A 26,880-nucleotide genomic window follows, 5' to 3' on the forward strand; every position below is an offset into this window, starting at 1 on the left:
TGCCATGTGAACACCAAGGTGTTTGGAGCCCCAGAGTTCAGCTTCAAGAACCTTCTCCACTTTACTAAATACATGCTGCTGCTCCCCTCCCAGGGTCATGTCAGAGGGAAGAAGAGGCAAAAGGCAACAAGTCTCAAAGCACTTCATTGGTAAACAAGATCCAATTCCTATCTCAAAGGTTCCAGAACTGCAGACAGTTTAACACACAAAGGTGGTTTGCAGGCTGTGAAGAATTCCAGGCCTCTGAAGGCTTAGTCTAGGACCAAGCAGTCCACTAGGCTCTTCATTTCAGTGTGGAAGGCAGATCCATTGCTCACAGTCTGTGTCATTTGCAGTAATAAAAGGATTGAGAGCTGTCAGTGCTAGCAGCCAACATTTAGCAATACACTGAAGCTGTGCTCATACACATAGGAATAAAATCACCTTCCCTGCCTCAGAAACAGGCTGGGGTAGGTCTGGAGAGACAGTTAAAATCACTGGGTCCACCTGCATATCAAGCAGAAAGACCATTATGGAGCCTCAGGGAGGGAGGAGAGTGCAGCTTGCACCCCAGCCCATGTCAGCCAAGGCTGGGGGAAGAGGGGGAGAAAACAGACTTCAGTGTGTTAGGTTTGAAAACTCCAATTATGGGCTTTCTTCCCTCTTCCCCCATCCCTCTATTCCTTCTCTCCCAAGTTTTCTTAGCAGAGATTCTGCCACTGTAGAGTGTGATCAGGGGAGCTTTTAAGACAAAATACCTGTGTGGCCTTTTTATAAAAGAAAAGTGTCCTGTGTTCTGGAGTGAGGAGTGGGAAGTCTCCTCCTGCCATCCATCTGAGGAAAGCTCAGTCATGATGTCCAGCCCTCACTCCAGTGAGAAGCAAAGACGGCAGAGCCAGGAGAGAAAAAGCCTGGCTTATACCACAGGTAGAACCCACGGATGTGGTAGGAACCTGTACAGGGGAGGTTCTACTTGAAGCACCAGTTTAAACAAAGGCTTCCTCATTGGGAGTGCCATTAATTTTGAGGAAAAGTTTGGCATCATCCATCTTCTGTTTTTTTTCCCTCTCTAGCCTGCGTCTGTAGCAGACCAGGTAGATTGGAAGGCAGAAGCCCAGGAAGCTCACACCAAGCAAGCCAACGTTCACCTGCAGGAGGAGAGACAAAAATTAGGCAGGCATGGAAGACACCCCAGCCACGTAAGCTGAAGTGTCAGAGCCCAGCCCCTGTCACCCAGTGTGGGCACACCCCTGCTCAGGGTGTGCTGGCAACAGCCTCCATGTCTTTATATTTACACTCCTGGGCCCAGAGTACAAGCTAAATGCTGCAAGAATGTTTCTCTCTGAACCATGGCTGCAGGAGTTTTGTTCCACAGAACAGGAAGGGCTGTTCAAACTGCAGGTCTTTTACACCAAGTTTGCTGACTGAAGAGCAAGATGTAGCCTAGAGACCAGGACTCTCCCCAGGACAACCCATGCCATGATGTTATTGAACTGCCCAGGCAGTCATTCAGACACCACATCAGCCCTACCCTCCAGAGCCACTTGGCTTTTCGGACAGTAGCATTGGCAACCCAAAATTTACTGGTAATAAGAGCTGATAGTTCCCAGGAGAACAGGGTATTTCTACTGCATTTTGAGGTCCACACAGTGAGGTTCACTCACTTTTACCTGACAGATTTTGACTCAAACTGTTAGCAGCAAACACTCCTGCAGCCTTTTCCCCTCCTCCCTTCCCACACACCAGCACAAGGGTTAACAGCTTTCCCTGCCAGGGACTCCTTTCCCACACAGGGAAAGGTCTCCTGGACAGCACCAAGGTAAAGCAGACTGTGGAACATGTAGAATTCCAGCTGCTTTTAACTTTGGTCCATGCACAGGAGTCCTTTTGTTTTCAAAGAAACAAGCCAAAATCATCTTAACCACCAAGCCTTCACATTAACTTTAAGGACTTGCCCAGAGAGGGTCTCCTTCCAAAGGTCCTGTCAATGCCATGAAGAGAGGCTGCTGCAGGAGGGCAAAGAGGGCACTGATCAACGACTGCAACCCTGTCAAGCTGCCAAACTGAGTGGAGGGGTATCTGTCAACAGAGAAAGCAGTGGCATTATTATATGTCACCTTGACTGTTCACATCAACCAGCTCAGGTTACATTCCCAGCCAGCTAACACAGAGCAGAGTTCCAAGAAGGCTTAACACGAGGAACTTCTCTCTCCTAAACTTAGGTATAACTACCGCTTTTTATAGAGGCTGTAGCTAAACCCAGTGGTGTGCAGAGTGCTGGCCAGGGCAGAGCACAGCTGGTGCCAAGGCTGGAGCTTTCCTCCCCAGGCTGTTCTCATCCTGAGCTCTCCAACTTAGGAAGTACCAGATCCAGCACTTGCTTTGTTCTGCAGCTGCACTGTAGGCAGGTGGAAGTGGTTATACAACTACTGTTCCTATTGCAAAGGGAGAAGAGTGTTGATATTTACAATTTAAAAGCAGGGCCTCTTGCTCCAGATGACAGCATTTGCAGCTGAGCAATCATTTTCATCCAGTCATAACAATTTGCTCCCTTTAGAAGTGAGTGAAACCTGCACAACAGGTTAGCATGTGCCTTCCTTTTTAGAGGACAAGTCTGATCCTATGTCAAACTAGATACTGTTGATAGGAAAGGCCTGAATATCAGGATATTACTACTTGTAAAACAAATTCAGGAAAGGTCTAGCATCTTTCCATGACTGAGCAGAGGTTAAACAGTGATTATGCTAAACTAAGCTTGGAAAGAAAGAAGTGGGTCAAAGCCTTCAAATATTCAAAGAAGTCACAAAGCAAAAATACCTCTAGGAAGTTCCAGAGAATTGCAATGGTCAAACAGGATTTTTTTTTATGAGCAAACTGATATGCACAGCAAGAGGTATTTACCTTGCCTAGGACAAATATTTTGCTTCTAGCTGCCAGGGAGCCAAATGTTTATGCATTTTTGAAGCAGAATCTTACATGGGTTTTCTAGTCTGGATTCCCCAGACACAGGGACCAAAATCTTTGAAAGAAGGCATCTGGAATTGTGGAAACTCCATCCATGGAGATAGTCAAAACCCAACTGGATGCAGTACTGGGCAGCCTGCTGTAGCTGTCCCTGCTTAAGCATGAGGGCTGGACTAGATGGTCTCAAGAGGTCCCTTCCCACCTCAAACAATTCTGTGATTCTCTGAAAAATGACAGCTTTTTCTGTCCCTCTGCCCAACAGCTCAGGACTTTCAAAACCAAAAGCATTACTTAAGGAAGAGTATTAGATTCAGCTATTGATAATCTTGATAAGTTGGAAACAGGATGGATGATCTGTTCTGGGAAAGGGAGTAGGCATCACTAATGGTATCTTAAGCAATGCTTTACCAATGTAATTTCAGAGCAGCCCAGTAGCAATGTATTCAATTATGTTAATGTTTTACCCAGACACATGCAGGTGGCTACTCATTAGAAGATATAAAAGCCTTGAGTTTTTACTATGTAATCCTGGTGTCCATAGCCTGGTCTCACCTGAGGCCCATCTACAGCTGTGCCTGGCTCACTGCAGTAGCTGTGCCAAAGGGGTTAGCTGTTCCTAAACAAGGCAAGCATCTGCTAGGACTTCAGTCCAGCTACTGTTGTTTGATCCAGTGCAAACAGAGGGTGTAATTTCTCCCCTCTGACCACAAGGACTTCACTTCCTGATCTTCTCACCTGGAAAGCTTATCATCCCATCCTAGTTAACCTGGCCATATATTATAGGTAAGCAGAGACTTACACAGCTGCATAGAGGCCTCCCACAGCTGAGTGGATGAATCCTCTCACAATTGTGTGCAAAATGAAGGAAAGAATCTGGGAAGAGAAGCAGAAAAATGTCACCCCCTAGATGCCACCTAGGTATGCCAGACCCCAACATACAACCATTCCTAAAAAAGCTCCTCTCCTTTCTAGTAAGGAACCCAGAACCAAACCCTGGCAGATCAGCAGCATCCAAAAGCACTGCTTCTCCTGACTTTGCCAAGGCTAACACATAGTGCCCCGAGGGGAACCACATCTCACTAGCAGATGGCACTGCAGATCACGCCAGCAACCTGAGGCCAGGGTGAAAAAGCTTCTTCATTGTGCTCATGGGCCCACTCGGTTAATTTTCCACAAGTTATTGCTCATACTTGCATATTGTCTGCAAATTATGTCTGTTTGCCTACGTCAGCACAGCTGAAGTGTAGCATAAAATCACTAAACTCCTCTGCTGAAAACAGGTGGTGCCACAAAATAAATATTTTAACAGGTTTATAATCCCACAGGTATCGCTGGGTACGATATTTGATGCAGAAATCACCTGCTGTATAGATCAGTACAGCAAGTTTTCTGACCATCAGCAGCTTGAATTGAGCCCAGGTTAATGCAGAGGCACTGCTGGGAGGGTCTTAGCAGGAAAGCAGCTGTTGTTACACATCTCAGCTGCAGAACTTCTAAATGTGAGTAAATCGTGGATCAACTCTGACATTTTAACTGGAGCTGCTTCTTTAGGTTCTCTCAAGAGATGCAAACTGCATGGGACTATTTGTTTCAACCCTAAGACTGGGTTTCCCAAGGCAGTGGAGAGGTCTTCCAGCAGTGCCAGGAAGCTTCCTGCCACTACCTGGTTCTTCTGGCTTGCAGGGCCTCCTGGCACTGCCCTGCCTGTCACTGTGCCAGGAGCCAGGCTGCCAGCCCCTCCAGCACAACCCCCCCATCTCACCTACTCACCTGCAACGGGAGGTTAGGGATAAGACAGGTGACTCCAAATCCAACCAGCAGGACATTGGTGAATGCAAAGGCATTGGTGGCATTGGTGATTTTCTGGATCTGACGATCACGCTTTTTCTTTTTCTTGTCACTTCTGGAAGGACAGAAAAAGCTGTGTTACAGAAAGGGCTTTCAGCAGCTGCTGGAACTCACAGCAAGATCCTCCACACATCATATGAACTCCATCTAAACCAGTTTGGGCTGAGGAGGTGGTGGGATCTCCACCAGTGGAAGCTAAGGTACACCTGAGTGATTATGTCAGTGCTGTTACTGCTTAGGCTGGAAGGGACATCTAAGCCTGCCCTGCTACAATATAGGAAGTCTTCCTTCAGACTCTTTCCTACACTGAGGAGCCCACATTCTCTGCAGCCTCTGCTCATCAAGTGCAGAGCAGAGGGGCCCTGCTCCAGGGCTGTGTCCCCTGTCCCCAGCACGCACCGCTCAGCGCCGCTCTCCTCCGCCTCCTCCGTGCCATCATCACACTCCTTCATCCGCCAGTCCATGATGTACCCGATCACTGGGGCTGTCAGCAGGCACAGCAGCTGCAGCACCCCAAAAATGGAAGTGTAGAGAGCCACTGCAGGGGGAAAAACAAAAAAACCAAAAGGTTTTCAAAGAAGTTGCCAGCACAAGTGGGATCACAGCAGGAACAGGAAAAAAAAAAAAAAAGACAAGAAACTGTTCCTTCCCATTGTTCACCTCTCTCATTAAGAGCCCAGACCCCACCTACTCATGGGCTTATGGCAGGGCTGAGGGAGCCCCCACTAGACCATTTAAGCCTCCCAGAGGCATTGACATTAGAGTAGACATGCTGGGCACACTTGCTTCAACCATTCAGGTCCTGCACTAGCTCTCTGAGCAGGCAGGGCTCCAGAAGCAGGACCCAGCAACTGCTTAGTGCCAGTGAGGTTTATTCTGGCAATATATTCTGCACAGCCAACCTTGCCTGCCTAGCTGGGAGCTGCAGCTACATCTTCTCCAGCTGGGGGGCTCCAGCAAGGACAAGCCAGGCTGTGAAGGTGAGGTCTAGCCCATTTTGTGAGAGCCAGCCCATTCTGTGCTGAGTGGACAAGTTTGGAGGTAGGGGAGGGGACATGAGCAGCAAAACCCAGTGTCTGAGAGCAGCAATCATTAAAAACTCAAACTGATGAAAATTCCCCTTGTGTTAGAGATGGGAGAAGTGTCTGCATGGCTTTGAGAGAAAGCTGATGCCAGCAGACTTAGAAGAAACTGTCCCCTCCTGTTACATTACTAAACAGTTCCCCCACCCTAAGATGCTTGTTCCTCTTCCCCTCTGCAGCCCACGTGATGGAACTGAAGGACCACACACAAGAGCTGGTGAGTCATGGTGTCCCCACAGCTCTGAACCAAAGATGTAATCCTGAAAGTGCCCCTCTCAGCACTGAGTGCTCAGAAGTTACAGCACTGTAAGCAAAACAAAGAAGAATTTTAGTTTGTCTCTCCTAATGCATTTCTAGATCTAGCCAAAGCAGTACAGCCAGGATACCAAAATCAACTTGGGAGTAGAGAGAAGTTTCCAACAAGCCTCTCTCTCCCATACTGTTATAGCAAACCCTAGCAGGGCTGCCTTGCTGTCCTCAGGGATGGCACCTGATGAGACTTTCCTGGCTCCAGTTGCTGGCAAGGAAACCAAGTGGAACTTCCAACTCCAACCTCACATTCATGCCCCCATTACCTCCACAAAGGCAAGTCCTGAGGTGGCCCCACATCCCATCTCATTATAGCCACTGCTGTAGACCAGAGAGACAGGTGGCATCACCCTCTAACAAACACTCCTGGAGCTGATTTGCTCTTCTGGTTATTTTTTAATAGAGGGCAAGAAGCAAGCCATGCTGTCATGTTTTGCCTCTTCATGCTATTCTGAACACTTAATCTTGGGCTCTAAACAGCAAGGGCAGAAGCCAACTTGAAGCAGGGAATGAAATTTCTAAGGTCAGCAAGAAAAAAGTAGCAGCTACTGTCTTTCCAAAACAGGGCCTCCTCAATTTATCTATCATCTTAAAAAACCCACATTCTTTCCTGAAGAGAAAAGTAAGGGAACAATACCTAGCAATTAACAGAAGTAGATATGGCAGAAGTAGCAGAGCAAACAGACAAAGGGTGCACACATGGGCACAGCCCTTTACACCCACTTTCTACACATCTTTCCCTCAAAGCCACTCTGAGCAAACACCTCCCATGGCTGAGTTTTCCAGCCCACTCTGGTTCTATCCAAGGGCTCCAAGTATTACCTGAGTGGAAAGCATGGTGGCAATTTAAGAGATGCAGCCAAATTCCAGTAGACCAAGAGGTCTACTCACTCCTGCCTTCCTACAATGTGATTATACAGCCATTTACAGAGCTACTAAATTCCTTGGCTTCTCCCCCACCTCCTGGGGGTTTTCAGAAGATAAGCAGCCACAAGCTGACTGCTTTTTCCACCTCTAAGTTTTATGATAGCTCCAGGTCACCCTAATCTGCACAGGAAGCAGGACTTTCAAGGACACAATGCCTCACTGCAACTTCAAGGCTCTACTACCTAGCTGAATGATTTTCCCCACATCCCCCTCTCCTGTTCTGCTCCCAGGAATATTTAGGCTCTGACCACAACTCTTGCAGGACTGACTCAAATATCTTCCCTTGCTGAGTGCTCCTGAGAGCAGCTGCAGGCCCAGTGAGCTCTCTAAACAAATCATGGTCAAGCAAATAACTGCAAGAAGAACAAGGATCTTGAACAAGAAGATTGAAGATTGAAGCAAGGGAGCTGCCTCCCCTTCCTCTCCTGATCCACAGATTACATTTCTAAAGAGCTGAACACATCTTGGAACTGCTCTTGCAGCCTGACACTGCTGCGAGGAGACAATCCCTCTGTTTTGCTGATGCCATGGAAACACCAAGAGAGCAGATTGCACTGAGCCCAGGCTGCCTGCAGGAGGAGGAGGAGGGGGAAAATGGGAAGAAATCCCAAAGGTGGCATAGAAAAAAAAAAATCCAGTACACCCAAGGGGCACAAGCCCTTTTTTTTTTTAAACACAGAGCTTGATCTAAATGGAACTGGCAGCACAGAAAATTAATATTCATTCTGAAATACCAAGGAGGGGTGGAAAAAATGAAAGACAGAAATAAGTGGAACAAGCCAAGGTAAAAAGAAAAAAATAATCAGTGTGAAGGAGTTACAAGGTAAGCAGAAAAATAAGCTGTGTTGGGAAAGGTAGGCAGTGTGAAGTTTGTCCTGTTTACTGTTTAATGTCTACATTGGCTCTTGAGCCAGGAGATAAAGAGCTGAATGCTGCAGGCTGTCAAAGGCTCAAGGAACAAAGCAACTCAGGGAATGCCAGGGCACTTGGAGTTTCCTTCCCTCCCCCAGAGCTCACTCCTATTTTCAGAGGAGTGCCTGTTGATTTATCAGCTTCATGCAATCCAGATTTAACAAGTTCAAACTGGATCTTACTACAAAGGACAGAAGGGAAAAAAAAAGCCAAGTCTTGTTTTGCAATCCTGGGTATTTTCAACAACAGTAAACTAATGTACTCTTTCCTGTTTGCTCCATGTACTGAATCAGAGCTATAAATACAGAGAAGGGCAGAGCAGTGAGCAGCCTGAGCCTCCCTGGCACACTCCAGGCTGCACAAAACAGCCATGACTTCATTTCTCCCACCTCCAGTTGCTGGGCTGAGACACCTCGTCCAGTCGTTAGTCATGAGAGTCATGTGCCCTCTGCTCTGTGCTTGCTTGGGATAAGCAAAGCAAATACCTGATGAAACAGGTTTTCCAATTGAAAAAAAAAATAAATAGAAAGATCACAGTCCATCCTGAGAGGCCACTTCCAACAAACCATCTGGGGAAATAGCACGGAATAATATTTAACAGACACTGGGCTAAAATTAGCTTGACATTCAAGCACCTACCTCACTGCCCCTCTGTCCTGGGCTGCTTCCAGCCCCATGCTAGACCCCACAGCTGTCAGCTGCCCCAACACCACCAATGGCCACATACAGGGTATCTGCTGAGTAATCAGGCTCCCTGACCTCCTGCAAGGACCAAGTCTGGGTTAGGTCCCAGTTTCAAGGCAGCAGAAAGAAGTCTTCCAGTTACCCTACCTTGATCTTTATCTCCAGACAGAAACTCCAGGATGGTATTCATGGCTCCCATGTAGAAGATGAGCCTCAGCTGAGTGACACACATGGTGATAAGGCTGAGCAACAAGATCGGACTGAAGACACTCTTCATGAAGGATGGAGAAGCTGTAGACAGAACAAGAGAGTCTCTGAAAAAAGCAACACACGTTTGTAAACATGTACAATTTCAGAAGAGGCTTTGGCCTCTGGGTTAGCAGGTCTTCCTCTGGCTAATCAATCCAACAACACGCACCAGTGGCAGCTCTAAGGGGGTCACAGTTAGCAACTACCTGGTGGCCTTAAACTCCCATAATGAACAGCTACAAATGCTGGGAGTTTGGCTACCAGTAACTGGGGCAAGGGAGCAGGAAGGCTTGCCCAATCCTGTGGATCAGAGCAAAAGAAAGCTTCAAACCACTGGCTTTGGCCCTACCTCTGATTAAGGAAGGCTTGGTCATGATGGCAACAGTCTAACAGAGAGCAGTGACCAACTCCACTGTCCTGTAGCCATTCCAGTTACCTGTGCTGTTGTCCCCACCACTGGCAGCACCACATGGTCTGTTTAGGCAAATATAGGACAGGATTCCTTATAAAACTGAACTTGGATTTAAATACTGGTGGCTGGTATGTGGCAACACACGGCTCACGTATCGCTATCTCAGATCTGGAGCAGAGAGGCCACCAGCTTCATGCCAGCACAAGCATCCCTGGGGCTCTGATGGAACCACACCTGTGTTGTCAGGCTGGCACTTCACTTCTAGGTCCACCGTAGACAGACACAGCTTGTTGTTCTCTTGCAAAGCTGTTGGCTCCTTGGGGCCCTTCATGGAGCTCCCCACGCTGAGACGCCGCCCCACGGTCGTCACTTGCTTATAAAACTGCTTCCCAGTGATTTTGTGGTCAAATCCCAGCCAGCTGAACTTTATTTTCACCCTGTTGGGCAGTAAAGAGCATGACAGCTGCAACACAGGATGAGGAATCAGAGGCAGCAGAGTTGCAGAAGTCAGAAAGGCTACATGTGGATTGGGTTCAAGGCACTAGTTTCCACCTACAAACCCACAGATCATTGGGATCCAGAGCACAGAGACTTTCCCTGAGCCAATTTGGTCAACATAGAAATACTTAAGACTACTGACATTTTCCTTCATCATTCCTACACTTTGGAAAGTTCATATTTCAGATATTCACCACTCAAGACATAAGGATAATGGCAGATATAAATCCTCAGCCTAAGAGGAATGGCAGCAATAAACAACAGGCAGGGAGTTCCCTGTCCACGCCTCTAAATGAGCAGTTCCAGCACTTGCTAGAGGATTAAGGATGGGATTAACCCCCAAGTCAGTCTGGGACACTTACGAATAGTCCATGTCTTCTGGTCCTGGGAAAGGCTCCAGTGGCCAATTGAAGAAACAGTTGAGGAAAACTAGTCCTGCACAGCTTGCCCAGACAAGCAGAATAAGGATAAAGGAGACCCCAAAGTCATATATAACCTGGAAATCACAAGGGAAGATGGTTTTGGCTACAAGAGCAGAAATATACTTCAGTATTCTTTGAATGAAGTCTGAAAGGAAGCTGTGGGAAAGAAAAACATGCTACATTTAAAATGGGTTTTACTCAAGTGGCAACAAAGAACAGTTGTGTGACAAGCAGGTCTATTAACAAACAGACTGTTCTCTTTACAGTGTTTGTGGAGTTCCTGAGTCAATCACTTGGGAAGTCTTCAGCAGACGGGAACTGGATCTTGCACATATCCAGAAAAGTGCTTTAACAAACAGTGCCTCTTTTCTTGCCACATTATTGCTAAACGGTGCCAAAACTCCAGCAAAACACCAGTCATGAGTCACGATCCCACAGCCTCACCTTGATTCCTGGAAAAGTCACAGCAGAGGAAGCATAGGAGCCAATCATCAGAGCAATGAACGTGGAACGCAGGTCACCAAACATGTTGGGCAGCTGGGGAAAGAAAAATGGGTTGAAATAGGCTGCTGCCAAGGGAGGAAAAGGAAGGAAGTTTTCTTTAGAAGATACTGGCATTCAGAAGTAAGACTCCTGGATACCAGAATCCAAAGCAGCCAGTTTTACTCAAGAATGACTTGGCTTTTCAGGATGTTCCATTGGTGTCTCTGGTGCCAGGGAACATCTACAGGCCAAGATTGATGTGACACTGCTGCTCTCCAGACTGACAGCATACTGTGCCTCGGTTAACTTTAGCACAGAAGTGTTTACTCCAGCCCTTCTGCTTTCTTTAAGGATTCCTTACTCCAAGTCTGTAGCCACCACCTTCTTTCCTCTCCAAAACCAAAAAAATACACCAAATTCTCCACATATCACCCTCTTTTTCATCAGCAGTTGTTAGACACAGGCTGTGATAGCTGCACAGTCTCTAAGACACTCTGCAACACCCTGAACTGCCAGGTTTGTTTATGCACCCATGGTCAGTACCTAAATCTTTGCAGTAGAGCAGAAAGTTCCTCTTACACCAAGAAGGAACACAAACTGTGTTGCTGTTTGCATTTCCATTTCTAGTAAGGGCCCTGGCTACTACTGTGAAAGCAGCCTGTACAAGAGGGACTAAAGCTGCTCCTTGCTCTTCAGCTGCATGGCTCAGCTGCAGGAAGGCAATCACCAACATGAGACATCCAAGGCTCTTTTGCCTTGTGCAGCTACAACTCTGCAGCAAGAAGCAGGCTCCCATCAGGTGTGATGGCACCACCAGAGCAGACCAGGCTGGTTCTGCAAGGATCTGTTGGGAAAACAAAGCTCTCTCCAGGGACAGCTTGAAGCAGCTCATAGCAGCCACTTCTGCCACGTCAACAGCAGCAGCACTCCCAGGCTGGCTCTCCAGCCCCTGCTTCCACTCCAGATCCAGAAGCCAGGTGGAGGAGGCAGGAAGAGCTGTGAGACCTTCTCCTGGGAAAGGAGGACCTCCCTGTTTTTCTAAACAATCAGAAGTGAACAACTTTCCACCCCTAACTTATGATGGCCTGCAAGCTGGAAATTACAGGGAGCAGGTTTGGAGCTGTAGGCTGCAGAGCTCAGCCCATACCTTCTGAGGCTGGTGAAAAGGCAGAGATTCTGCTGCAGGCAGATTTCCCTCCCACCTCCTTTTTTGGGTCAGTTATTACCCAAATTCACTTTGGGCATCACCACCACGTCAGCCTCAGAGGACCACAAAGCAGGACACTGCAGATGCCTTCTAGGACTGAAAACATACCCAGCATTTTGTGTTTTATAGAGATGCTACTGAACAAAATGAGTCAGAGACTATTAGGCCGAGCCTGAGCAAGCAAACACTGTCATCACATTCCCCTTCCAACTGCTGAAAAACAAATCCATCTTTCCCAGGAGCAGCATATAAGGCAAGCAGATCTGGCTTGTGTCATGGCAGGAGCAGCATGTTTACAAGGCAAGTATTCCTGTGCAGGAACACTCCAGGATCCATCTGGCTGTTGATCATCTCTGTCTCACTGCAGAGCTTCCTATGCAGTGCAGTCTCCAGGTCCTCAGATGACCCCAGCCAGGGAGCTGCAGCAATGATGTGCCCAGCCTGCTGGTGAACCCCCAGCAGGCACAAAAAACACTGCACTGCTCTGCAGGAGGATCCCCACACCCACCCCAGAGCCCTGCATGTGGGAGAGCTGCCAAGGGGTTGCTTTCAGGAGCTGCAGGCAGGAAACGGCGAAGGATCCAAAGGTCTGTTACCAGGCATTAAAAAAATATCTCTTCTTGGAAGCAGTGGCCTAAATACACAGCCCAGAAAACAGCATCTGCAGAACACAGTGCATGCAGGTTGTAAAAAGGCTAGTCACTGTCACCAGGCAGGGCATTCATTTCATTTCAAATACCCAAAGCTAAAATAATCTCCAAAAATTACAACAAACAGCTGCTCCTGCTGGGGAGCTGGGAGCAGGGCAAGAGCTCCACAAACACAGCTGCTTCTTGGCTCAGACTGGTTTTCCCCAGAGCTCCAGAGATCACAAAAAGCCTTTTTCATAGAACAGAGAAGCAACTCCCAGGTGGATCCTCCTGTTCTGGGGGCTACTGGAGACACAGAGCAGGCCTGAGAGCAACCAGGAAAACCTAAATCTGACCAGGAGATGTCCAGGAAAACCTAAACCTGCCTCGATAGGAACAGAAGTCCTAGAAAGGCCAGAGTTCCTAAAAGCCTATTTGGCACTAAGCAAGCAGATAGATTAAAATAAATTGGGCATAGGAGATTTAAGGTCTTGCCTAACCCAATCAAAGCAGTAACTGCAAACAGAGTACTTGAGAGGAGAAGAAATCTGAGTCTACCTGGAGAAGCAGAGGGGAGGCAAAGGGGAAAAGCAGTCCATACCCCAACAGAAAGCCTCTCAGCCTGCAAGTGCCAGCACTGGCAATGCCTGTGCAGGTCTCCTCTAAAGAGCAGCTACTAAAATAACACAATATTTATGAAGCCATTTTTCATGCTGTCTTTACAGCAGCACATATTGGAAAAAATGAACCATAGAGAGGAAAAAAACCACAAGCCACAGAGCAAGTGGGCTCTTTGTTTTCCTGCCACCAGAAGGATCTGATCCTCATTCTGATCCTATCCCTGCAGGGCAGGACAGACTCCTCCACCAACCTCTGCCCATGCTGCTGTGACAGCCCCAATTCCACAGGACCTGGGGACAGAAACTCTTATGCCTTCTGTTTAAAGGTCACTAATACTCAATGGATTATTAACTTCATGACCTGTCCCAAAGATGCTGTAACTTCATTTTGCCACCCTATGACTGTTAAGCTGATAAAACTAAACTGATAAAACAATTCCCTCTTACAGATTATTTTTTCATCTGAGCTACAGTGAATTTAAGATCTTGGATAATTTTTTAAATAATTTTTTCATCTTTTTCCAGTGGTGCATAATCAAAATGATCCATATACAACTGATATCACAGCATTACCACCAAATCCAGTTTCCCTCTTCTTTCAAGGGCTGCTTGAAAGAACAGTGGGAAAAGTCAAAGGATTGAAAACTAGACTTCTTGTTCCAGCACAACTTTGTTTTCCCTATCGGGGGTGTATTTGCAAGTTATACAGACACTAAAAATATGTTCTCCAGGAAAGCCCCAAACTGCCTACTTTGTCCAAAGCATATGGAAACCCCTGCTCCCATTCTCCAACAAACAAAAGATCACAGAGCCCAAAGTTTTCCTAATATTTCCGAGCAGAGAAGATCCCCTACACAAAGATGCCCCCCCCCCTCCACCAGCTCCGATTAAAGGGCAGTACTCGTGGCAGCTGCAATTCTTTGAAAGGAAAACAGGGCAGAAAACAATCTATAAAAGGCTCTTTGTGGTAATTTATCACACATGTTTATTTCTTTGCATGAAATAGCTTCAGAGCAGAACCAGCGCCAGATTCCTGCATTGCTGTCAGAGCCACCAACACAGATCTGTTTCCATTTCCAATCTTCACTTATATTGGCTAAAAACAAGTCACGAGGCAGAAATCTCCCCTCTGCATTTTAACAACAGGCACATTCTGACCTTGTTCCCAGAGCTGGGAACAGCACCACTTGCTCACTCCTCCTCCTCCCCAAACCACAAGGCAAGGCACCCTGGAATGGCTGCCTGCTCCAGCTCTGCTGCCTGCCCAGTGCTTTATGGTCCCCTGGGGACTTGTTACTGGAAAAGGCTTTAAACCCAAGAGACAAAGCTTTGTGGAGTACTGTCCCAGGACTCTGAGGTCCTGTTCATCCCTTGCAGAGGCACTGAGGATCCCTCTCTCCTGCCTTCCCATCAGGTCACACCCTGCCCACACACACTGGTGTCCCGGGAGGTTTCAGCACCTGAAGCTGCAGCACCTGAGGAGCATCCCAAGCCCTGGGGCTGCAGGGGCTCCCTTCACAGCCACTGTCCCTTGTCTGGAGAGGCAGAGGACCAGCTCACACACCAGTGGGTCTGACCCAGTTCCTGGAGCACCTCAGGTCACCCACAGCTGGCAGAAGAAGTCACCTTGCTTTGGCTTGTGACTGCACGTGTGTGCCTGGCGGTTGGTGCCTGTGTCAGCCAGAACAAGCTCACTTGGCACCAGCAGCTGAGCAGTGCTCACTGCCTCTCTGGAATGAGTGTCCTTAAAACTGCCTTGGAGTCTCTCCTTCCAGCTTCAGCCTCTCCTGGGCACACTGCAAACCACACCACCTGGAACCTGCCATTCCCATGTCCCTGCCCTGCCACACTCCCTGTCTCCACGAGCCATAGCTGGAAGGGACCCACAGGAGATCACCATGTCACCAAAGTTCTTGACACACCAACTGTGAGCACCTCAGCTTGCAGGCAGAACCACTTGGGGACAACACCATAACCTGTCAGTGAGCAAAATACACCTGCTTTTAGCAGTCCCCACCACAGCTACACCATGAGACAGGTGAAGAAGGGCTCCTCTCCCACTTTAGACTATTTTTGAACTGGGATTTGAGAAGTCAGGGCTGAAGCCACCTCAGCTCTTCACAACACACACTGCTGTCCAGAGAGGCCGGACTCTCCCTCTGAATTCGTGTCATCTCTACTTGCTTCAGACCTCCTCAAGGCTTGGGTCTCTTCTTGGAAGATTTGACCTCTTCCTGCAGCCACACTTCCTCAGTGCTGCAGAACTGGCTCCCTAATTAGGGCACTAATAAGTGACTTTGCTTATTTCCTCTGCTGCTAAAAGCCACAGTAACAGCACATCCAATATACTCCTGCCTTATCCTTGCCCCCCTCTTATTATCACCAGTAGCTCTAAAATAACCTGTGACCCCTTAATAACCATCCAGAGTGACAAGCACCCATTCTGGCAGCAGTGGGGTGGGAATCCTCTCCTCTCCCACAGCAGAACTGATGTGCTCCTCTCTTCCTTGCTTTTATTACAAGTGTGGCAGGATGACATTTGCACCATAGCTCCTTGGGACCACAGAGGCTTCCAGAGAACAACACTACATACGAAGGAGGGACTGACATCTGCACAGAGTTTTGAAAGCTCTAAATGTATGAAAGCAAGAGTCCCAGCAAGATCACAGTACACAGTGATCTCTGAACCCAGTCCCTGCCAAATTTGTGTCTCAGGAGCTCAGCCAGTATGTGAGCCTTGTTCAGCCAGTGTCTGAGCACTGCTCAACTGGAGGTAACCTTAGCAGAAAGCTTTACTTCAACAGCAAGTTTAAGGCAATGCTGTCCACATCTGAGTTTTCAGCCACAGCTCAAGAAACATCAGTGCTTCCCAGACTATTTTCTGGGAGTTTCCACCCAGCTCTGTTTCAGCCACACTGACAAGGATCAGGCTAATGAGGCAGAAAATAAAGCAGCTAATTGGAGGATGATACTGCCTCTGTCTCCAGGCAGAAAGAACCCCAAAATGCAGAGATCCAGCTGACAGTTAGTAACCAATGCGTGCAATACAATCCATGGAGCAGACATATCTACAAAGGATGCACAGATGCACCCAGGTGCACTCAACAACACAGCATTTTCAAAGAAACCTAGGAGGGACTCCCACCCTTTTGAGAGCAAAAGCTTTTGTGCTCAAGAGCTGTTTTCCTGGGGTGAGATGCAAACAGTGCTGGCAGAAAGCTGGTTCTACCCAGCTGCAAGGGGTTGTGCCCTGCTGCTTCTTCCTGCAACATGTCAGTGCTCAGTCCAGTGCAAACACACATCCAGCCTGTGCCAGGCAGCTAAGCACTGCACATACAGGCAAATGACAATTTCAGTCCTAGACAAAAACATTTCCTTCCTCCCCCAGCCTCCCCCTGCCCCTGAGATGCAAGGGGCAGGTACAAAAAGAATAAGGACTGGGGAAAGAAAGCCTTGGAATAACCACCCAGTAACTCAGGCTTTCAGGTAAAAGAGTAGCTGACCCTCCGCACCAAACAAAAATGTGCTATTCAAGCCTCAGGCAAAAGACCCACTTTGTTCTTTCCTGCTAGCCCAGCTGGCAGGCCCAGCAAGGAATAAAGAGCCAAGGAATAACTCTTCACTTACCGTCAGCGACGTGAAGGTCATGCACATCCCACCAAAGCCATTCAGAGCCAGGGCAATGAATATCAGCACAGACAGGGCTGCAACAATAAAAGAATGCCCTTAGCTTTTACTGGGGTGCAAAGGGCAAGGAGACAGAGCCCTGAGGGCTTTGGATCTGACACTATAAACCTCAGTGATCACCCCTGGGACATGCCACACTGCTCCTGATCCAGCACCCACCTTCCCAGCCACACAGAGAGGCAGGGTCAGGGCTGTACTCCAAGAGGGAGTTCAGGATGGGATCATCTCTCTCCAGGATGGATGGGTCTGTTTTCTCTAATAAACAGACTTACTGATGCAGCTTGTCTAAATGGGTCTTAAAAGAAAGAGTTACTTGAAGGAACTGGATTCAAAGTGTCATCTCACTACCTGGTCTTCAGGAGCAACCCCCATCTAGCCTTGGTGAGAAAGCTGCTTACACACCATGTGCTATTACTTATTTCCCAACCCTGAAAAGCCATGAACATGTTTGGAATTCCTCCTTTAGAGGACCTGGCCCTGCCCAAATGCTGAGACCTGGCTATCTCAGACACTTGGCTTTGCTATGATTGATACCAGCCCTCCCCAGAGCCACTGAGCTCCCACAGGCCAGCAGATGCTTGTCTTGTGTCCTCAGCAAGACCCCAGTACAGCACTGGAGGGGTGACAGAGCACTCAGTGCCAAGCTCACATGTCTGCTTCCCAAAAAACCCCAAGGCACAGCCCCAGAGCCCTCCCAGCTCAGCAGGGAAATGCCTACTCACAGTCAGGGTTGCTGGCACCGTACGCGATCAGCACACAGGACACAGCAAAGCAGGCACTGAAAGGGAACCAAAACCATGAGTTTCCTGCAGACAGCCTGACAGGCAGTAAATTACACATGCTTCTGCCTCCTCAGGACCTTGTTAAGCAAGCATGGTATCATTTCTGTAAGAGGGAGGGATGCTGGCAATTTGGAAAGAAAAATCCAGAGAAATACCCAAGTATTACAGATAAACCTTGCACAAGGGCTGAGGCAGCAACATTTCCTCCCAGTACTGACTCTTGCTGGACCCAAATTCCCTGCTTTCTCAGTCTTCTCACCTTGAGGTAACCAAACAAAGCAGCAGTCTTCATCCTGAGACCCATTTATGGTCATAGCACCCACAGCCTCTACCTGCTCCTCTCCTGCAGGGTCTACGTCAGACTTGCCCTATTTTTACCACTCTGCCTTCAGACCAATTTGGTTTCTGGTACCGAATTCAGCAGTGCTGGGGTCCACTGTGCACCCCAAGTCCCTAGTCCCTACAACCCACAGCAGAAGCAGGTAAACTGAGGCAGAAAGGAACACACACCACATGGCACAGAAGGGCCCTACAAGAGGCAGGCTGGATGTGTTTATCCCCAAGTTAACTCCCCAGCTCACAAACAATGATGTAACATCTTGGTTGTGTGCCTCTCAGGACATAGCTCCCAGCTCAAGGAAAAAGCTAACCCTCCATGACTCACAAATGACTCTACTCTTCCCCCAGGCTCCATCTGGCCAGGGAGCAAAGCTGGAGAGCTGAAGTGTGGACACAGAGTCCCAGGCCCTTCCCTCACGGAGCAACTCATTGTGCTGGCTGCAGTCATCCCAAGGCTCCTCCAGTGCACGGCCAGCAGCTCCCAGTCCCATCCCGAGGCTGCGGGGACCCTTGCAACAGCCACAGCACCCACACAGCACCACCCATCTGCCCCAGACAGCACGGGAATTCTCCCCTCAGCCCCACACCAACCTGCCCAGCAGCCGCAGCTTGCGGGGGCCGTACTTGTCCATGACGATGCCCAGGGGCAGCGTGATGGCGCTGAGCAGGAAGGACCCGATGGTGAAGGCCAAGTTCAGCATCTCATCCTGGGCGTTGCAGGAAGGCCATTTGTGCTCCGAAGCTGTGCTGTTCTCCTGCTCAGGGCTGCTGGTGGTGTTTTCTGCTTGGGGGAGGGACAGAGGGTCACCACTGCAGTGCAGTAGGATGGAAGGGAAGAGTTGCAGCACACCAGGCACAGCCCCCTCCACACTCCACTTTGTATTAGCATCAGTGAGAAATGGAGAAGGGAGAGAAGAGCAGCAGAAGGATGAGGGGAATATGATTATGAGCTCAGTTGGGAGCAGGAAAAGGGTGCACAGGCACCCAGGGGATAAGAAGCCCAAGCAGCAGCAGAATAACCACCTAAGGACAGAAATCAATTTAAACAAAACACACAGCAAGGTCCTGGCCATTGCAGGGAACTAAACCCAGCAGAACCTGAAGGGACTGATAGAAAAATAAGGTCCTCCTAATCCACAACTGGCATGTTCTCACCAATCTCTTCCCTGACTAAAGTGGGAGCAATAACTGCAGCCAAATCAGTTATTTCAGGACACTGGGCTGACAAGGCCTGGCACAGAGCACCAGGCTGCTCCAACAACAAGCTTCCCACTCTCACTGCAGGCATCAGGATGAGGGATGGCTTTGCAGCAGCCACCCTGCTTCCTGGCTGCCCTGGCTCCAGAATATCCTTCCTGCATTTAACTGCCCTGTTCCCAGGAGGGCTGGCAGCTCACCTGCCTTCTGTTTGTTAGCAGGCTGATGCATCTAATTTCTGCCCGATAATCAGCATTTTCTATTCTTTCCAAAGGGGTTTAAGCCATACAGATCAATTGTATCTCCAGTTCTGTTCTTGTCCTTACATGAGGAGCTCTGCATGCAAACTCCCACGCTGAACAGAGCCCACATTGTGTAACAGAGAAACAACTTTAAAAAAAAGAGTAAAGAAGTTCCCCTTTCTTTGCAGCAGCAGTTTTACTGCCCCATGTCAACTCTGCTCCTCTTCCCAGCCTATCCCAAGGTGGCTAACAGCTCCTACAGCCAGCATGTGTGCCTTTAGATTTTTATTAACTCAGAGCTCTAGAGAACTCCACTCCTTCTCTCAATCCTTATCTGACTTATAAGTAACCTTTGCTGGGATGACAAAGCACTTGCTTTTCTCACTGCTGCTGTGAGCCAGCCACATGAAATGCTCTCCTCCATATTTAATAATTGATCTGATGATGTTCAATATTAAAGGAGGAACAGAGAAAGAAGTCACCTACATAACCAGCCACGTGAAGCAAGACTAGTGATTCCCAGTGAACCCTGGTCAGTTAGTTAATTAGCAGGATTCCCTCACGTCCAAGTGATTTCACATTCACTGCTCAGCTGGTGCAGGGGATCCCCTTGGCTGCTCTTGCCCTTCTTGTGTCTCAGGACACAGCCCTGTCCTGCAGCTCCTTCCCTTCTTCTACCCAAGCCTCAGCACTGTTGAGTCACTGGTATCATCCTGGTTCTCCTAACTGGCCAAAACAACCCTGCCAGCTTTGTGTCCATTGCAAACAAATCACAAAAAAAAGCAGGAATTCAGATACTGGTGTCTGAGCTGCCTGCAAACCCCCTCTGCACATCCCAGCACTGCAGGGAGGGCACACAGCTCCTCTCTCCATTTACACTGCTCACATCAACACCTTCACTAAAGGGTTTCAAACTACCTGTGGCACTGATGACTGCTTGTTCCTTCCCTTTGCCATGTGCAAATAATTTGACCTGTTTCTCATCATGGAGACAGCCAGAGAGAACCACAGATAAGTATTCCCAAAAGGCCACATGTCCCACCAGCATCTCTTCTGGAGTGACAGCACTCCAGCCTGAGGCTCCCAAGTCACATCCTTAGAAATCAGCCCTGGACAGACTCGGGAGGCTCTCTGCAGTTTACACACTACATCTCAACCTTTCTCATCCATCTTTCCCTCAAAATCTCCTCTTGCTGTGTCCCAGGATCTTAAACACTGACTTCTGGCAGTATCTCCACGAGGCAGGCAGAGGCACACAGCTTCACCCACAGCATCAGGCTTTTTGGGCTCCCCACAGAGAAAACTCATAGGAAACAGATGTGGGTGAGAGGTTAAACTCAGGAAAACAAGGGGGAAAAAAAAAAAGGAGTGACAAAGTAGCAGTGGTTTCCCTGTGTCAGCACTCTACAGAGAGCTCAGCTGTGGACTGGAAGAAGGGTGGAGGGATGTGGACAGTGCAGTGACCTTATAACTTCTGGCTGCACACGTGAAAAAGCCTGTCAACTCTCCTAATGAAGGGATCTCAAAGCAGAAATATTCAGCATTTCAACCAGAAGCAGACCAATTACTGTTCATCTATTGACATCTATGGCTGCAACATGACCCCAAGGAGCTGCTGCAGCACAGGCCTGCTGGCAGAGCCTGCCACGGCAGGCAGGGTGGGCAGCAGCACTGGGAGGCAGAGAGGACACAGCTCAGAAAAAGCAAGGAAACTTGGCCCTCTCCGAGGGGTTGCTGCAGCCAGGGTGCCTGGGAACAGGGCACCAAACCTCAGTCCCTGCTTGTCCCAACCACCTTGTTTACAGCTGTTTGTTGCCAGCTCCAAGGAGGGGCCAGGCAACAGTGCTATGTGGAAATACAAATTGTTTGTCAAAATAGAAGCAGCCCCTGAGCAACAAGAGAAGATCTACTGAGGCGTAATGGAAATGATTCAAGCAGCCCTTGGCACCCTGACATCCTTCTGATCCTCCATAAATAGAACATTTTGGAGGGGCTGCAGGTGCCTGCAAAGTGCACAGGGTCCAGCGACCTCATCCATGTGCCAGCAGGACACCAGGACATGGGAGCAAGTGGCAGCATCCGAATGACATGCAGCCAGGAGGAGATTAATGGGCAGAGAACCTGCCCAACTACTCACCTCCCTAAGACACCTGGTTCCACAAACAGCAGCTCCCTCAATCACAGCTCAGATCCTGTTCCAGATCAGTGCATGTCACACTGCTGGCTAAAGTCTCCTATGTGCCTGGCTCCATTTGCAGCAGTGCTGTGGGGAAGGGCTGTCTCTGTGCCCACAGTGGAGCCCTCCCCAGAATCTCCTGCCAAGTCCACATGCACAAAAGGATGCCAGGTCTGATGCCACCAGAGTGAGCCAGCAGCACGGGCTCAGCCCATGCATGCTCCACTGCCTTCCCACTGACAAGCCAGAAGAAGCTGCAAGTCTTTATCACCAATTACAAGAACATACTGCCTATTTTTACAGCACTCCCCCTACAAGCTGCAGGATTTCTACTGCCCAATTAGTAGTTCAAGTTACTATTTAAAGGCTGACAGGTTAGGTGAGAGGAAGGCTGCCTTGGTAATCATTCATGTCAAGCTCATCACTGGGATTTGTTCAGGCCGTTACTGGAACATTTAAAGTCATCCCTTCTCCCAAATCAAGAGCTGTAGGTTTCATGAGAGGGTCAATCATTAACTACTCTTTGCTGACCTCTTCAAATCCCAGGCATACACCACATTACCAGAGGAACAAGTCAGGCTCTTTCAGGAGTGACTGCCATCTCAGATGGTAGAGACGAGGTTTCCTTTCATCTTGTTTCATGGCTCAGACTGAGCTAAGCAGGCAAGACCCCCCCAGCCATCCCAGCAATAGATCTGGGGGACACAGCCTGCACAGACTCACCTTCCTCTTTTTAAAATAAATAAAGAAAAATCAGGGCCAGAGAGTCTGGGAACATTGGTTCAAAAAAAATATCCGTGAAAGACATGTGCAAACAACTGATCTGCAGTCTGCCCACATAAGAACATGTTTTCTCTTTTCAGGATGGTGTCATACTTCTGGGAACTGGGAGGAGATGTTCTTGCTTTATACCACTGCAAATGCAATTGATCCCAGTCTCCCTCTCTGCCTGTTCATCCACTTGCACTTCCAGGACCCCTCTCTGGGCACCCCGCTCCCATTCTCTGCCCAGCTGTGGTTTTGTTTTGCAGCAATTCTCACCCAGGGCCAGCACCTTCCCTTGCAGCTCCCCAGTACTACCCCCAGCTGCTGCTCAGCACAGTGTGCTTCCTCTAGAAATTGAACATTTACCACATTTACTCTTTTCCTGTTTATAGGGTCGTGTGTGCAGCCCTTCCACAAGATGTTGTCTCATCTCACCAGCTTGGGAGGGACCTTCAGACTGCAAGTTCCTCACCAGAGCCCCCAAATAAATAAGAGCAAAGAGCTGTAAGGCAGCACCTTCCCCCTGTGCCCATGTTAAGGCATGTTAACCTGCTGTAAAGGAATGAGCTTATCATCCCTTTGGTTTTCTGCAGCTTTGCCTTAAAGGAAGGGTCTCTGTTCAACTGGCTCCTTATCTCTGCTCTTTGTGAACAGATTATCAAGTTCAAGATTACCTTTTGTTAAAAAAAGGCATGTCTCAGACCCAAGCCCTGAGCTTCACAGTCCCTGTAACATCACAGCAACACAAGACCCTGAGCAGATCAAATTCCCCAATGGCTGATAAGGCCCAAATCCTGATAAAGACTGCAGAATCAGCACTTGCAGGGAAAGATGCTGCTTCAGTTTGGTTAAAGGCCAAGCAGTAGTGTAGTAAAATTAAAATGGGAACAAAGTGCCACAACCAGGCTCCTTGTCAGCAAATTTCAAACATACCTTTCAGGATGTGGCCAAACCTGCTGCCTAGAACGGGCACAACCCTCCCCCCAACACAAACCCTGTTGCACAATTGTTTAAAAAGACATGTTACTGTTGTGTGCATTTTTTTCTAGGTGTCCATCCTCACCCTCACACCACTGAGTCCAGCAGACCCCACACATGTGCAGGGTGGCTGAGCAAAAACCAATACCAGAAGCTAAGGGCAGGCAAGGAAAGGGAGGGATTCAACAGGAGGACAAGGAGCCCTTCATGAATTGCAGCCACTTTCTGGGCAGCTGCTGCTACCTTCAGAGAGGAGCCTGCAGAAGGGACAAGGTCTAGTTTTCTCTTTCACTGGAAGGCATCACAAAGTGCAAGAGCTTTTGCTGACAAACAAAAAGCCCTGCCAAGAACCTTTGGCTCATTAGGAAAAATCAGGTTTTTTTGCAACACTTACACACACACAGCAGCACCAGGAACAACAAGTGCCCAAAGGCTACCAGTTATAATTTGTTTGCACCAACATTCCAGCCCAGGACCTGCTCGGGCTGCAGGATTCAGCAGGTTATGCTGAGAAAGGCAACCACTGGGTCACCCTGATCCCAGAAAAGGTGAAGGTTGGCTGTTCAGTGACCACTGCAGACAGATGCAGGGAGTCTGCTCTCCTCACACTCTGAGCTAGGACTCTTCCCTATCAAATCACTGAGATTATTACAAGGAGGAGAAAAAAAACAACAAAGCACACAAAAAACATGAGAAAGGAAAGTAAGCACAGATGAACCAGAGAACCAGCACAACTGGTCCTAGGTGCTCATCACAAGCCCTCACTGAGTTCAGCAGTGATGGCCAGATATTTGAGGACAATGAGAACATTTGACTAGATAAATTTCTTTTCAGAGTTCAAGCTGTCCTGCCTCAGGGCACAGGTGGGTCAGTGGGAGAAAGAAATTGCCCACAGAACAGCCATTTCACCACAGTCCAAACATTTGCATCTTCCCTGTGGTCGGTGGCATAGACAATCCTATGGAGAGAGCCAGAAAGACCACAGATTGGCCAAAGTGGGTGAGAAACCAAGGTGAATCTGCTGCTTTGGGGCAAAGGCAGATGAATTTAAAGCAATCAAAGCAAAGAATAGGAGGTGGGCCCCAAGTGAGGCAGGGCTCCTGTCAGCAGGGCACATCTCAGGAAGCAGACAGGAAAATGGCTGCTTGTGGAGACAGTCAGCATTTGCTTATCAGCCCTCATGTGTCTTATCTCAGTGGCAAAAAGCCTCCACCTGAGAGGTTTAATGAGATCTGTTACACAGGCCTGTGACAAAGTCACCATGGCTTGGCCAGAGCAGCCTTGAACAGAAGTCCTAAACAGTCTCCAGCAGCTGAGGACTCTCCCTTGCCCAGCCTGGAGATCTACACTGCCACAGACACACTTGGAAGCATCCCACTGAGCAGAGGAGAGGAAGGAAATTGAGCAGCCAAGCAACAGCTGTCAGAGGACTCCAGCACATGCATGTTTGCCAGGTGCACCAACCCAGGCTCTACAAGGCTGAGAAAGCTGCCCACAGGCAGGCAAAGCAGATCAGAAACAGCAGCTGATACACAAGAAAAAAAACCAAAAGTATTATCACAACTGTTCACACACACTCTTTGCTTGGACTTTGTTTCCACACATTTTTACACTTCCCCTACTGCCCTCAGCCATTACCTACCGAGAGCTCTGGGGTGCATGCTCTTATTTCCACCTCTTTCTTCCCATTCCAGCTCCATGCTCAGCAGCCCTGAATGGGCTGATCCACCTTCTCATCTCATCCACCATCACACACACCTGGACAGAGCCCAAACTCCTAACTCCTGCCTCTCTTCACTCCACTATTCCCTTCTCTGGGCACATGCAAACACTCTATCACTAAAGCAGCTTTCCAAATCCACCACACCTTCACACTCAAGCTCCTTTGAACTCCACTGCCCACCCTACTGTACTGCAGGATTCCCCAGACCAGTTCCTCTGTCTGGGCCAGAAGGTGGATCTCCAGAGATTAAGCCTGGTTTGAGCATATCCTGGGTGCTGAAGAGGGAGAGGAATAAAACATTGGTAGTATTTACTTCTACAACTTCAACAGCAGCACAGGACTCCTCCAATCACTTTTTCACCCAGGACCTTTTCTTTCCTGCCACCAAAGAAAAAGTGCCCATAGTTTCCTCCTACAATCTCATTATAACCACCCTGCAGATCATCATCTTTCAGGATCCATTGGGCCTTCCCCTTGCAGAGATCAGCCAGGACACCATGCAGAGAAAGAACTCAAGGTAGAAAAGGCTTTTCAGGAAAGCTTCACCTGATCTTTAAGGCTTCTTTTCCATTCACTTAAAGCAACAACAAGGACAGGCACGTTACACCATCACAAGGATGCCATCAGATTTGGAAAGGAGCACCCATCCCTTCCTTCTGCCCCAAGACTGACCCAGAGCTCAGCCCTGCTCCAGCCAGATCCACACCACCCTAAGCCAAGCAATCACACCAGCAAACCTCAGCAGCTTAGTCACAAGTCTCCAGATCATCCTTACCTGACTCATAGCACAGGTAGGAATAAAACCCTTCTGCTTTCAGCATGATGAGGAGGGATCCCCAGCCCAGCAGGACAGCAGAGAAGAGCAGGTTCTCGATGATGGCAGTGAAGGCCATCCACCAGCGCCGGCGGTGGGCGGTGGCCAGCGTGGGTGCCATGACTGTGGGACAAGATGGCCTGGTCCAGAGTCTCAAAACCTGCAGGGACCAGAACGAGGTCCTTGAGTTCACAGGCACAGCACGTGCTGCTCAGAGAGAGCGCAAAAAACATGGTTTCAGAGATCTCTCCTTGCTGAACGAAAGGCACTCAGGTGTAAAACCTGTTATTACCAGTACCAGCCTGCCAGGTTACCTGGAGGGATGGGGGAGCACAGGTGTCCTTGGAGCAGCCCCTCCAGTACACACACCAGGCAACAGAGGAGTGTTCAAGGACTCCGTTCCACTTCCCAAGCAACAGGTATGAAAATGCAGCAAACAACAGCTGCCCGGGGCCCACTGCTCCAGCACCCCTATGGGGAGGGCAGCCCATTAATCAGGCAGCAAGGAAACATGTGCCAGAGTGGGGGGCTTCAACTAGCACCCCCACTTCCCAGCTGCTTGCAGGCAGAGTCTAGAGCTGAGGACACAACCCCATAGCCTTGAGAGTGGCTTTAGTGACCCACCAGGCCTGCTCTGCCCCACACGGGAGCACAGACCTGCTCTGGAAGGTGAGCACAGCTCTTTACGTGCCACGAGTCCTACATACACAGTTTATACCACAGCAAGGAACACGTTTTTGCTAACTGCCAGCCCAGCCAGCCCCCTGCCATCCCTGGGCTGCCCCACGGATGCTGCAGCCAGATGAACTCCCTCCAGCCCCAGTCCCCGAGGCCCAGCAGAGGTTTGGGTGCAGGCCCGGCTGACCAAGGGGCTGCTCCAGGGAGCCCAGATGGGCAGAGCACCAGGGCCAAGCCCAGGCAATGAGGCAGGTGGCCATTTTAGACAAGCTGA

At 48.9% G+C, this 26,880-nt stretch overlaps 1 protein-coding gene across 1 annotated transcript; it reads right to left on the reverse strand.

The window, feature by feature from the left end:
- Positions 1 to 749: 749 nt before the first annotated feature.
- Positions 750 to 26,079, reverse strand: SLC43A2 (solute carrier family 43 (amino acid system L transporter), member 2). The gene is made up of 13 exons (XM_009993296.1): positions 25,890 to 26,079; positions 18,625 to 18,814; positions 17,635 to 17,690; positions 16,853 to 16,929; positions 10,731 to 10,823; positions 10,227 to 10,360; positions 9,601 to 9,803; positions 8,853 to 8,996; positions 5,191 to 5,329; positions 4,714 to 4,846; positions 3,743 to 3,816; positions 1,935 to 2,058; positions 750 to 1,127 (listed from the first exon to the last, which is right to left on the reverse strand). The coding sequence occupies exons 1-13, from the start codon at positions 26,047 to 26,049 to the stop codon at positions 966 to 968; spliced, it is 1,689 nt and encodes a 562-aa protein (XP_009991598.1). The 5' UTR covers positions 26,050 to 26,079; the 3' UTR covers positions 750 to 965.
- Between the last annotated feature and the right edge of the window lie 801 nt (positions 26,080 to 26,880).

This window comes from Chaetura pelagica, unplaced genomic scaffold (assembly GCF_000747805.2).
Source record: "Chaetura pelagica isolate M959 unplaced genomic scaffold, ChaPel_1.0 scaffold193, whole genome shotgun sequence".
NCBI lineage: Eukaryota > Metazoa > Chordata > Aves > Apodiformes > Apodidae > Chaetura > Chaetura pelagica.